Below are 12,414 nucleotides of genomic sequence, written 5' to 3'. Positions count from 1 at the left end.
CTATGAGGAAGTCCAGAAAGAGAGTAGGGAAATGCAGTGGGCCCAAAGGTAGGATTCATCGAGTGTGGGAGCAGGGAAAGAAAACTTGGGAGCTTGGCTACATCTTCATTCCCCAGAGATCAGTATCCATAGGATCATGGGTTGTTGGAAACTGAATGGGGCTTAGAATTAGGGTCAAGCATGTGATTTAGCACCTTCTTGTTGCAGAAAAGAGGAGCAAGTGATATTTGCTCTTCTTTGAATGTACAAAAGGTTGCAAGACTTTGTAGTTGGTCTAAGTGACAGGTCTGGTTTTCAGGACAACTTTATTTAATATGGACTTAGCTAGATATAGATTACTTCCTTCAAAGGATCCAATATGTAGGCATTTCTACTCTATATGAAAGGTGCTTTGAGATCTAGGAGAAGGAGACTGGGAAAAAGCCTGTCTCCATCAGCTGCCTTGGCCCCCTCCTTTCTTCTTAGGAGGTTTTTGATGGTAAGATACCACATTAGCAGGCTTCTCCTTAGAAAAGACTTAGAAAAAAGCCTTACCTCTCCCTGGCTTGCTGCCAGGATTCTGACCTCTGGATTGGCTGCCCCCATCCTTTTAAACTGACTGGCTTTGTGACCTCATTCTCCCGCCAAACCTGTTGCCCACCTGGTGGAATCTTTGGGGTTTCCATGGAGCTGCCCGTAAATAAACTTGGACCATCGCAAGTGACCAGTCACATTCATACTGGACACATGCTCTCTTTGACTTCAGTCACCTGGACAACCACAGGAGTCATTTCTTCATACCACTTGACCTTAGTTGATGTTTTCTCTTGTCTAATCATGGCAGGTAGGGGAAAAGATTATTTTGACCATCTTGAAGATTTTCTTTTTAAAAGCAGAATTAATTTTTAAGAAATGAGATCAGGGCTTCTTTGATGTTTTGTAGAGCAATATACTGTCTTGTAGGAAGGGAGTTGCTTGTTTTTTGGTTTGCTTTTGAACATACCAAGAAAAAAAATGCTTTTGAGAATGACACGACTAGTATTTCCATTTTGTTATTTCAAGCTTCTTCCACTAATCCATCTTCCTTACTGTCTCATCATGGAATTGAGATGCGCTTAGGTTATTGTTAACCAAAGGCATTTAAGCTCTGTAAGGCCCCCTGTCAGCTAGAAGGGTTTTGAACTATGGATCTGGTGTTAGACTTACATGTATATTTTCCCTAAATTATCATAGCCAAATATGTAGAGGTGCACCTCAGTTCATGAGGACATTAAAGCATCATGAATTCAGGATTCACACTAAGGAAGGGTACCTGCCCATCTTTACTGGTGAAATCCTATATTCTTGAAGTATTTGAGGGTTTCAACATTTTGTCTGGTTCAGAAATAGTTACGACACAGATATTGTGAATTTTAACTTGAACTAGATTTAAAGTTGGAGAAACTCAGAAAGCAGGCTGGGAAAAGCCCATGGGAAAACACTGGGAAATTGACGGCATGCTTGGAAAATATCTTGGAGGGTTTGGGTTCAGCACTGATTAGCTTCTTTAGGGTGGAGAAAAAGGACTCAAAGAGATAAAGGAAATAAGAAAGAAAGACATGGAAAAAAGAGATAGATTAGAATGGAGGGATGAAAGGGGCAGGCAGATTCCAGAAGATGAGGTGGAATTTGGGATGGAAACATTTTCAAACTGAAAAGGAAAAATGAACATGTAGAACTTTTTTCCTAGAAGAGGAAAGATGAAGCCATTTGTAGCAAAAAGCCTTTTTTGGTCAATGAATTGGGAAGATTCAGTGAGATACATCCCTCGGGGCAAAGGCAGCTCATTACATTGGCATTCTGCAGAAATGTTTAATGCATAGTTCAGAACAAGTGTGCATGTGCATGTGTGTGTGTTCATGCATGCACACGTGCTTGCATGCATGAGAACAGCACTTAGAATCAAGAGATTTGGACTTGGATTCTGCCTTTGACACTTACTACCTGTGTGACCTCTGGGCAAGTCCTTTCACCTCTCTTTGAGCCTTGGTTTCCTCACCTGTATTTTCTGGAGAAAATATTTTATAAATTTGAATAGTGTTATCTAAGTTTTGATTATTATGCAAAAAATTCTGTGGACCTTGAAACATACATATATAAACGAAATCTATTACAGGATGCCCTAGGCCTTCTGAAGAGTAACCACTCAATGAGATCTTTTAATGAATGAATATGCTAAGGTTTGGTTAGTATATATTTCAGAAGGGGTCCCTGCTCACTTCCACTCTAGACAGATAAGCTGATTCCTTGGTGATGTCAAGTAGATATCAGGGAAAGGGGCAATTTCCTTTGGATTTACTTCCTGAGATGATGAATGTAATAATGATAATGGTGGTGGAGATTGTGATGATGTTAATAATAATTCTATCTGAACTCCAGAAAATTAAAAGAAAAAAATAATGATAGTTATATAAAATACCAGTCTAAGCTGTGACTCTCAATATTGTCTAGTCATATTCACTTTCCACATTCCTGACTCCACAATAAATCATGGGAGCATAGATTTACAGATTGGAGTGACCTAAGGCCTGTAGAGGTGTAATGACATGCCCAAATAGTAAATATCAGAGGGAGAGTTTGAACACAGGTTCTCTGACCCCAAATCTAATGTTCTTTCCATTGAATAATGTTTTGATTCAGCTCAAAACAATCCTGAGGGCGTTATTAAGTGTTTTTCACACTTACAAAAGAACAGCTCTTGCTCATTATTTAGACAAAGGAGTCAAACAAAGATATGGGGTGCAACAAGGGGTGTATGTATGTATGTATACTTGAAATAAGCAATAGAATCACTCCATCCCCTTCCACCCCCCCCCCATTTTCCCCCTTAAGATAGCTATATTCTTGGGCTTTTGATTTAGGACTAGAAATAAGACTTCATTGAAGAAGGCAAAGAGTGCATGCCTCTTTAAATTGACTACTGTATTGCAGAAATTCTTAACTTTTTCTGTATCATGGATTGAAAAGGAAACTGATTGTGATGAAATAGTTATCCAAATGCTAAATTAAAGAAGTTCCCAGAATCCCAGTTTAAGAAGCTCTACTCGGGGGGTGGGGGGTGGCGCAGCTAGGTGGTACAGTGGATAGAGCATCGGCCCTGGATTCAGGAGTACCTTAGTTCAAATCTGGCCTCAGACACTTAACACAATAGCTGTGTGACCCTTGGCATGCCACTTAACCTTCATTGCCCCACGAAAAAAGGAGAAGCTCTACTCGAGTGATCAGGTTTAGGTTAAAAGGGGTCAAAGTATGAACCCAATTACAAGTGATCTGAATAAGCTCCAAAGGACTGAAGGATTATATTTCTTCCTCTGAGTCCTTGAGAACAGAACGCTTTCTTTTCTTCCTCCAGGAGAGTCAGGGAGACATCAATAGGGACCGGGTTTAGATTCTAGCTCTAATGCTTATTGTCTCTGTGACTGTGAAGTCAGTTATGTTACTTCAAGGAACTTCACTTTTCTCAACTACAAAAAGGGACAATGTGTAAGCATTTTGCATACAGTAGGTGCTTGATCAGTGTTGAACCTACATAATTCTGGTAACCGTTAGCTAAGAGAAATGGGTAGAAATGGCAAAGACATCAATGTTGAGAATATGTCCAGAATAATGTCATAGGAATTAGAGCCATCAGACAATGGGAAGGGCTGCCTTGGAGATATGGCAGCTCGTCTTCCACGGGGGCTGGAGTTGAATAGCTGTGTACTTGTCAAGCACACTGCGTCCTAGAGCATTCTCCACCATGTGTAAATTGGACCAGGCCAATAATCTGGGCCTCTGTATTGTTCTGAGGTGATGAAGACTAGGGAAATGAGTGAATGCATACACACACACACATGCATACACACACATGTATACCCATACAACACACAACACAATACACACATGTCATGTAAATGTACATGTACACAATACAGAGCAATGCAAACACACACATACATATGTGTATAATACACACACACAAACACAAGACATATACACACTTATATACATGCATATGCATATACAATACACATTCACATAATACATTATACATACACATGAATATACACATGCAATAATACATATATACTGGCATACAATACATATAAATACACAAACACACACATACATACAATACATATACACAAATACCCATAAACATACCCACATACACACAAATACATGGGCATGCACACATATACACATATGCCCATGCACATGCATGCATGCACATACTTATACACAAATATGCATATACATGCACACACACATATATATACAGACTCAATACATACACATATACACATACTTACACAATATAATGCTCACAAAAACAAAACATATACAGATACATAAACACTAAACACATATATACACAATATGCACATACATACACACAATATGATCTATATATACATACACAATATGTATGCACAAACACACATATGCAATATGAATATATGCACACAACATGCATGTATATGCAAATGGAATGCAACACACCACACAATACATACATACACATACATATTCAGAATGCAACACACATACACAATATATACACATACACATATACACATGTGCATGCACATACATATATACACAAGGGACACACACAATATGCATACACAAATACATGACATATTTATACACATACACATACATATGCATATCCATACATATATAATACATATACATAATACATACACAAACACAAAACATACACACATATGTATATACACTATATACACACATATACAATACACACACAAACACAAAACATATACACACATATGCATATATACATACCCATAATATAAACACATATACACAGACACTATACATATATACAACACATATACACCACAATAGACAAACACAAATGCACATACATATACACATACATGAAATAGACACAGATGCACATACACAATTCACATATACATAATACACACAAACACAAAACACTTATAGATACATATACACACATACATAGACACAGTGCATATACTTATACACACAATACACATATACAATACATGCATACAAACACAAAACACATACATATATACATACACACATATACATATACAACACATATACAATACACAACAGAAACACAAAACATATACAAATACATATACATACACATAAGAACAAATCCATATGTGTATACACATACATGTACACATGCACAATGCTCTTCAGAAAGTGAGATTTCCTCAAGAGTTGAAGTGACATATAGAAAGCCTAGAAGACACTGGGTTCAACTCCTAATCTTACCACTGACTGACCAAAAATCACTCTCAGCTTTAGTTTGTTGTTGTTGGTGTTTGTTTGTTTTTGGAGGGTTAATAAGGGTTAAGTGACTTGCCCAGGGTCACACAGCTAGTAAATGTCAAGTGTCTGAAGTCGGATTTGAACTCAGGTCCTCCTGAATCCAGGGCCGGTGCTTTTATCCACTGTACCAACTAGCTGCCCCATGTTTGTTTTGTTTTTTAAAGGTAGAAGGGGTTGGAGTTAATTTAATAAACTTTCTTAGGTGACTACAGGGTGTAAGAAAGGCCCTGTCCTAGGCGCTAGGAATAGAATGACAGAATGGAAAGAGTTCATCACCCATTGAGCAGAACCTTTATGGTCTCATCTAATTCATTAAGGTATTAGGATCCCAGTAGAACATAAATTCTTTGATAGCAGTGACTGTTTTATTTCTGTTTTTTGTATCCTAGGCACATAGTACAGTAATTGGCACATAGCAGATGCTTAATAAATGTTTATTGATGAATTGATTTGGAGTCAGAACACTATGGTTCAAATCCTTCCTCTAACACTACCTGTTTGACTCCAGACAGGTAAATTAACTTCTCTAGGCATTACTCTCTTATCTGTAAAATGAGAAGGTTGGATTACAGGGCCTTACAGTTGCTGGTAAATGTTTAACAACCAGCTCTTGGGCGGGGGAGAAGTATATTAAAAAACAATTTTATTATTAACATGTTCTCTGTCATTTTCTTAAGCCTAGACAATCAAGAAGGCAATAAACTGAGCCCTAATTTGTAGCATTTGCTGATTTCTGAGGTATGATTGCTCATACTGAAAATTTAACAACAGTCTCTCCTGAGCTGGCTCCAGCATACATACAGCTGTCACAGTGATGACCAAAACCAACTCTTTGAGTTAGGGATTTCTCCTGCTTTAGGACAGGTGTGTCTGTGGCTTCATCAGCTTCCTCTCCCCCTCTTATTTCCTTCAGAAAACTTCCAAAACCCATCCATGCTCGGGAACCCTAATCCTCTGCACCTCTCCTTCCCAGTGGTGAACAGCACTGGCAACCTCTGCAACTTCTCCAGGGTCTCGGCCCCAGCTATCGGCTCTGCATGGCTCCTGCCTTCCACCTCTGGGGTGCCTTTCCCCCCACTCATGGGCAGCACTTACCTCTACCAGCACTCTAGCACCACCATCCTGTCTGGTGTCCCTGGGCAGGGCCAACTTTCCACTCCAGCCACTTCCTCCTACCCAGGCATCTATGAGTGGGACATGTCTGGGAACGGTGGGGAGAAGCCATCCCTTGGAGACTTCACTGTGACAGTCATTGGCCAGGACACGCCAACCTCCTCAATCCCTACACCAGCCCAGTATGATAAAGCTGCAGACACCAATACCATGGTGCCTCTCTACCCACAGCTATCAGCCAGCCTCATGCAGCAGGGAGCTTCCCCACAAATGCCAAATCAGGGGCCCAACAATGTGTCTGTCCCTTACCAGAATGGAAGCCAGGTTTATTACTACAATCAAGGCACCCTGGGGCCCCTCCTGGCAAGTGAGCTCAGCCCTTGCATGCAGTCCTACGGCTCTGTGTCTTACAAGGGAGCTAGGACCCCGTCTGTGCCAGTGGCATCTCAGCCAGAGATGGTGATGGTGCTTAAGGAGGTCCAGCCCCCTGGGTCCAGACCACCTGTCTCTACTTCAGGCCTCTACTACCCTGTTCGTGCCCAGCCAGTCAAAGATTCAGGCTTCCAAGGTGAGTGTTGTGCAGAAAGGAGAGAAAAGGTAAGGGGGTCAGCCAGGGGAAGAGCCAAGTGGAAGATGGGAAGGAAACAGTTTCTTACCCAGTAGGATTCAACTTCTAATCATACAGGAGAATTATAAGGAAGTCTCTATGTTAAATGAAGGCATTAACAAGATTCTATAGGCCACCCTAACGAAGCATTTACTAAGTGTTTGGGGAAGTATGTACTAGGTGGAGTGCTTGATCTTAAATTAGGAAGGCCAGTTTTTGAATCTTGCTTCTGACACATTGACATGACTCAGGGCAAGTTACTTAACTTCTGAGGGCCTTAATTTCCCCATTGGCTAAAAATGGGGACAAATGGGGCAGCTAGATGGCGTAGTGGATAGAGCTCCGGCCATGGATTCAGGAGTACCTGAGTTAAAATCCGACCCTTAACACTTACTAGCTGTGTGACCCTGAGCAAGTCACTTAACCCCAATTGCCTCACCAAAAAAAAAAAAATGGGGACAAATGATAAGTCATTACAGGGCGGTTCTCAAAGCTAAATTAAATAATGTACAGTGGGTGCTTAATAAATGTTTATTGATTTATGTATTTAAAGTATTTTACAAAATTTAAAGTACTCTATAAATGTGAGCCATTATTATATATAGGAGAATATATATTGCTACATTTTAGTCTAACCTTCAGTCCAACTGGAGCATCTTTGCAGACCACATGGTAGAGTAAAGAAGAGAGCTAGATGTGGAGTGAGAGGATTTGGGCTCAACTTTTGGCTCTGCTACTTCCTATCTACAAGACTTTGGGAAAATATCCTAATTTCTCAGAGCTTCAGTTTTCTCATTTGTAAAATGATCCTTAGGACTCTTCTAGTTAAAAAACCTTATGATTTTTACAAAATTAGAGAGCTATTGTCCTTTGTTATTCACACGGAGATTATTTCCCTGGGATCAATATGTCCTGTTAATTGAGCATGGAAGGAAATAACTTTTAATTCCAGTCCTCAGCCAAGGGACACTATTGTCTGATCATCCTTTTGGTCCCTAATTTTTCTTACATTACCCTACTGTGCCAGGCTTTGGGTCTTGCTATGACTCCTTTTGGGGATCCTAGAGATTACCTGGAGTTGCAGAGATTATGGTGACTTTGATCATGAGCCCCTATTGGTGTGGTTCGTATTTATAATCAGTCAATAGGCAACAATTAGCTTCTAGAAAAGGTATAGTAAAACGGTTGGAATAAAACATTTATCCCTCAAACCCTGGGACACACACTCTCACAAATCCAGAATCCGGGGAAGAGTGGGATTAAACTTAAAGTACAGTGGAAGTGAGTTACATTTGTAAGGAATATGTGTTTTATGGGTAATTCATAACTCCTATATGGAAGTCCCTTTTTGAGTCCATAGCCAACAGTCTTCTCCAGTGTAAATGATAATGCTCCCTGACTCTGCTTAATTCAATAGGCGACTATACTTTTGTGTCCATGTTTGTCCTTGGTGTATGTCTCTGTACTACTGGGTATTGAATTTCCTCTCTAGGATGGCTCTAGACTTTGCAATTGGTATGTCTCTGCACTTACTCTCAGCTGGTTTCTCTGTTTCCTACTATCTTCTTCTCTATGGGGACATGGTCAAGTGTGGGAGGAAAGTGAAATAGAAACTCCCTTGTTTGCCCTCCATCCTCCCACATAGTGTATCTATTTCAGAGATAAGAACTTGGTAACCTTCACCATTGGGTTGGTCTAATGCTTGACTGGACAAATTATTGACTTTCCCTCCACTATTTAAACCCCACAAAGGAGTATTCCTATTTTGTTACCCAATTACACTTCTTGGTCCAATTAAAATGTTCATATTTAGTAAAGGGATCACAGAGTATAAACTATTTTTAATCCACATGAAAAAAACAACAGTAGGGGGTATGGAACCCTCCTATAATGCATAAACATGTACAAAATATATGCAAGGTAAATACAAGGAAATGAGGGTGAAACATAAGTAACTGGGGAAAGCAGGAGAGGTTTCCTATAGGAGGTGGTAGCTAAACTGAACTCTGGATTGGGATTCTAAAACAAAGAGGTGATGAGAGAGAGAGAGTACTCCAAGCTTCCTAGTCATCAGTTGTATGCAGAACTCCCATCATGTCCCTTGAGTGAGGTAAGGAAGTTAAAGTAAGTCATCATTTCTCAGTGTGGGTAAGGTAGCTCTCCAGGTTATTTGAACATCAACTGCATGCCCTAGCCCTGCTCTTCCTCTCTTTCCCTCTGCTGAATTGAATCCAGCTCCAAACAATGTTTTGCTAGAGCAGCAGCTGCAGTGAAGATTATAGTAATTTTGCTCATTGGATTTGGAGTGAGAAGAACTGAGTTCGAATCCCATATCTGACACTTACTACTTGTATGACCCTGAACAAGTCAAGATATAGCTTGGGTCCATGGAAGGAGATGGGATGAAAACAATCCTTTGAAAAATTGCTTAGTGTTACCTTTGCCTAATATTATTTATGTAGTCCATGGAGCACTACCATGGAGGCTCCCTTCTTTCATCCTCTCTATGATCCTGTGGGGAAAACAGAATAAGTGTTTTCACACCCATGTTATAGAGGAGGAAACTAAGGCAGAGCACAGTGTGTCAATGACTGAGCTGAGACTAAAATGTGGATCTCATGTTTCTTCAAAAAGTGACTGGACAAGGTAGACATAGCTATTTTGTGATTGGGTAAGGTGTCTGGTATTTCTTGTTGCCTAGGGAAGGGTCTCAGTTACTGGGCACTGATCCTCCCTTTGGTTCCTTTGCAGTGATGGAGACTTCCCTGGGGCTTCAGCCTACAGCCCGAACATTCTCTTTGCCACAAACTATGGAACTGTCCAAGACCTGGGGTGGCAATGGAAGCAACCTCCAGATTCTTGAGGGCACTCCACCAGCAGAAGTTATTGGGGATAGCTCATTGGCTACCCCAGCACAGAATTCAGGCAACCTACTTGCCTTGCCTCCTGCCCCAAATATTGAGCACAAAGATAAGAAGAATGGGGCATGCCTTGAGAAGGAAAAATGGAAATTGGAGGGGGTGAAGGCCAAGTTCTCCCAGCCCTTGGATGCCTGTCATGTCCCTTTGGAAGTACAAGATCCTCCACTCCTTCCCTTGGAAATCCCTGACATTAACCAGCTTCTGGCTTGCATTGATCCTCTGTGCCCTGATACTCTAAAAGAAGGCACCAGTCCAAGAGAATGCCATCTGGTGAAGAATGGCCTGAGTCTTGGTGACCAAGAGTCACTAGAGAATGGGATGGAGCCCATTCCCAGTCTTACTGACATCAACAAATTGGTGGAAGACTTCCGCCTTCCCCATCTTCTCTCTCCCTTGAAGGAGGTTGACCAGTCAAAAGGACTCAGGGTCACCAAACCCAAAGTGGTCAAAACAGCCAAAGTGGTCCGGGTGCAGGGAAAACCATGTACAGGGAAAGAGCCTTCAGACCCAACCAAGAAAACGAAACGTAAAGTCCCTGAAATGATGACTACTGTGCCACCAGCTAAAGCCTTGCCAAAGAACCCAGACTGCCTTCTAGCTGGGGATACGACAGCTGTCTCTGTTTCTGTGGCCAATGAGTTGTCTCCCCTGGACATGGCAAAGTCAACCAGTAGCAAGTCCCGAAAAGCCCCCAGCAACCGGACCAGCAAGGCCAAAGGCCCCAGCCAGGAGAAAATGGAGGGAATTGGAGATGCTTGCTATGAGAAAGTGGAAGGGAATGAGCCACCTGGGGGCCGAGCTAAGCCAGAGGAGAAGCCAGCCCTCCCCAAGATGAAGCGCAAGAAGAACCATCCTGAGCTCAGCCAAGAGGTCTTTAAGAAGCCCAGGAGCTTCCTGGGTATGCACATGCTGGAGTCAGTTCAGGTGTTTCATGCCCTAGGTAAGAAGAATGACAAGATGGCCATCCCTGTTCAAGTCCCCCAGACAACTCCAGGGATCAAACAGTGGTTGGAAACACCAGCAGAAGGTCAAGGTCCCATGAAAACCCAGGTTAGCCTACTTGCAGCTGCCAAAGCCAAAGTTCGAAAACCAGAGGGCAGTGCTGAGAACCAGTGTCCATCTCCATCCCATACCAAGCCACCACCTCCGGGGAAGGTCAAGTTGGTGCCTTTGCCTTTTCCTACCTTAGACAGGCCTTTGACTCGTTCCATTCCTCGAAAGCCACAGCCATTGGCTCCCCATCGGCTTTCCACCACCAACCCAGCCCGCTTGGGCAATCCAGCTCAGCCTGGTCCTTCCAACCCTGCCCGACCTGTGTCAGCTGTGCCACCTCAGTCAGCTCCTCCTCGATCCGTGCTTCTGAAATCAGCACCCTGCCCTTCTCCCCAGCTTCAGCCATGTCTCCCTAGCCACCTGGTCCTGTCCATCTCCCCAGAGTCAGCTGCTACCAGCTCATCCAAACAGGCTGTGGTGGTTATGACCCAGCCGCAACCCCAGGCCCAATTCCAACCTCAAGATTTCTGCTTTCAGCCAATCCCATGGAGGAAGCCTAATGTCCCTGAGCCTGTGATGTCAAAGCCTATCACCAAAGAGCAGAGGCCTGAGCGGGAGGCCATGAAGAGGCAGGCTCAGCGAGAACGAGAGAACGCTGCCAAGTATACCTCCCTGGGCAAGCTGCAGTTTTTCATCGAGCGGGAAAAGGACCTGGAAATTGCAAGGCGCTATGGCTACATGATCTGATGAGAGCAGTTAGGACTCTTGGGCCCTCTTGGCACCAAATGTTTGTATATATATATAGATACACATGTCCCTATTTATTCTGATACTTCAATAAACCGTTAATAGAGCTGTTCTGGTCAGGGACAAGATGGATGAGCAATGAAAAGAATTCCCAGATATCTGACCTCAGGCTCTTTGAGTTTTGGGTGTTATGCTATGAAATATGGATATATATGTATATGCATATATCCATGCACACAATATCCATACATCCATATATATGTGTGTATATATATACACCTATATTTTTTGGGGGAGGGGGCTGGAATCAAGAGATGGGGAAGATTTGTGGGAAAGAAACAAAGGAGGGAGGAGCTCGAAAGAAAGGTGAGAGCTACAAGGATGAGGGAAACTTCTGAGTCTTGTCCACAACAATTTTAGGAGAAAGAAACGGGCTACAGAAGGACAAAGGGAAATGGCAAGAATAGGAAGCAAAGTCTTAGAGGGCTGGTTGTGCAAGGCTTTGCATTTGTGGTCAGGAAGACCTGGCTTCCAATCCCATCTCAAATCTGACTTATGTGGGCAGCCGAGGTGGCACATTGTTTAGAATGCCAGGCCTGAGACTCAGGAAAACCTGAGTTTAAATCTGGCCTCAGACACTAGTCTGTGACTCTGGGCAAGTCACTTGACACTGCCTCAGTTTTCTTATCTGGAAGA

The 12,414-nt window shown here is 42.2% G+C and overlaps 1 protein-coding gene across 1 annotated transcript; it reads left to right on the top strand.

Annotated features, from left to right (window-relative positions):
• Positions 1-663: 663 nt before the first annotated feature.
• Positions 664-11,718, top strand: C2H2orf78 (chromosome 2 C2orf78 homolog). Its single transcript, XM_043980661.1, has 3 exons — positions 664-823; positions 6,251-7,018; positions 9,809-11,718. Exons 1-3 carry the CDS (start codon positions 664-666, stop codon positions 11,716-11,718), a joined length of 2,838 nt encoding a protein of 945 aa, XP_043836596.1.
• Positions 11,719-12,414: the final 696 nt, after the last annotated feature.

The sequence above is a fragment of the Dromiciops gliroides genome, chromosome 2 (genome assembly GCF_019393635.1).
Source record: "Dromiciops gliroides isolate mDroGli1 chromosome 2, mDroGli1.pri, whole genome shotgun sequence".
Taxonomy (NCBI): Eukaryota; Metazoa; Chordata; class Mammalia; order Microbiotheria; family Microbiotheriidae; genus Dromiciops; species Dromiciops gliroides.
Note: the sequence above shows the minus strand (reverse complement) of the source record. Positions and strands in the feature narration are given on the sequence as shown.

Bases quoted from the DNA above. Each gene is read 5' to 3' on its own strand.
- C2H2orf78 (XM_043980661.1), top strand. From the start codon at position 664: ATGGAGCTGCCCGTAAATAAACTTGGACCATCGCAAGTGACCAGTCAC. The intron at 824-6,250 runs GTAGGGGAAAAG...TATTTCCTTCAG, and splicing joins CTCTTGTCTAATCATGGCAG to AAAACTTCCAAAACCCATCC. The intron at 7,019-9,808 runs GTGAGTGTTGTG...GTTCCTTTGCAG, and splicing joins CAAAGATTCAGGCTTCCAAG to TGATGGAGACTTCCCTGGGG.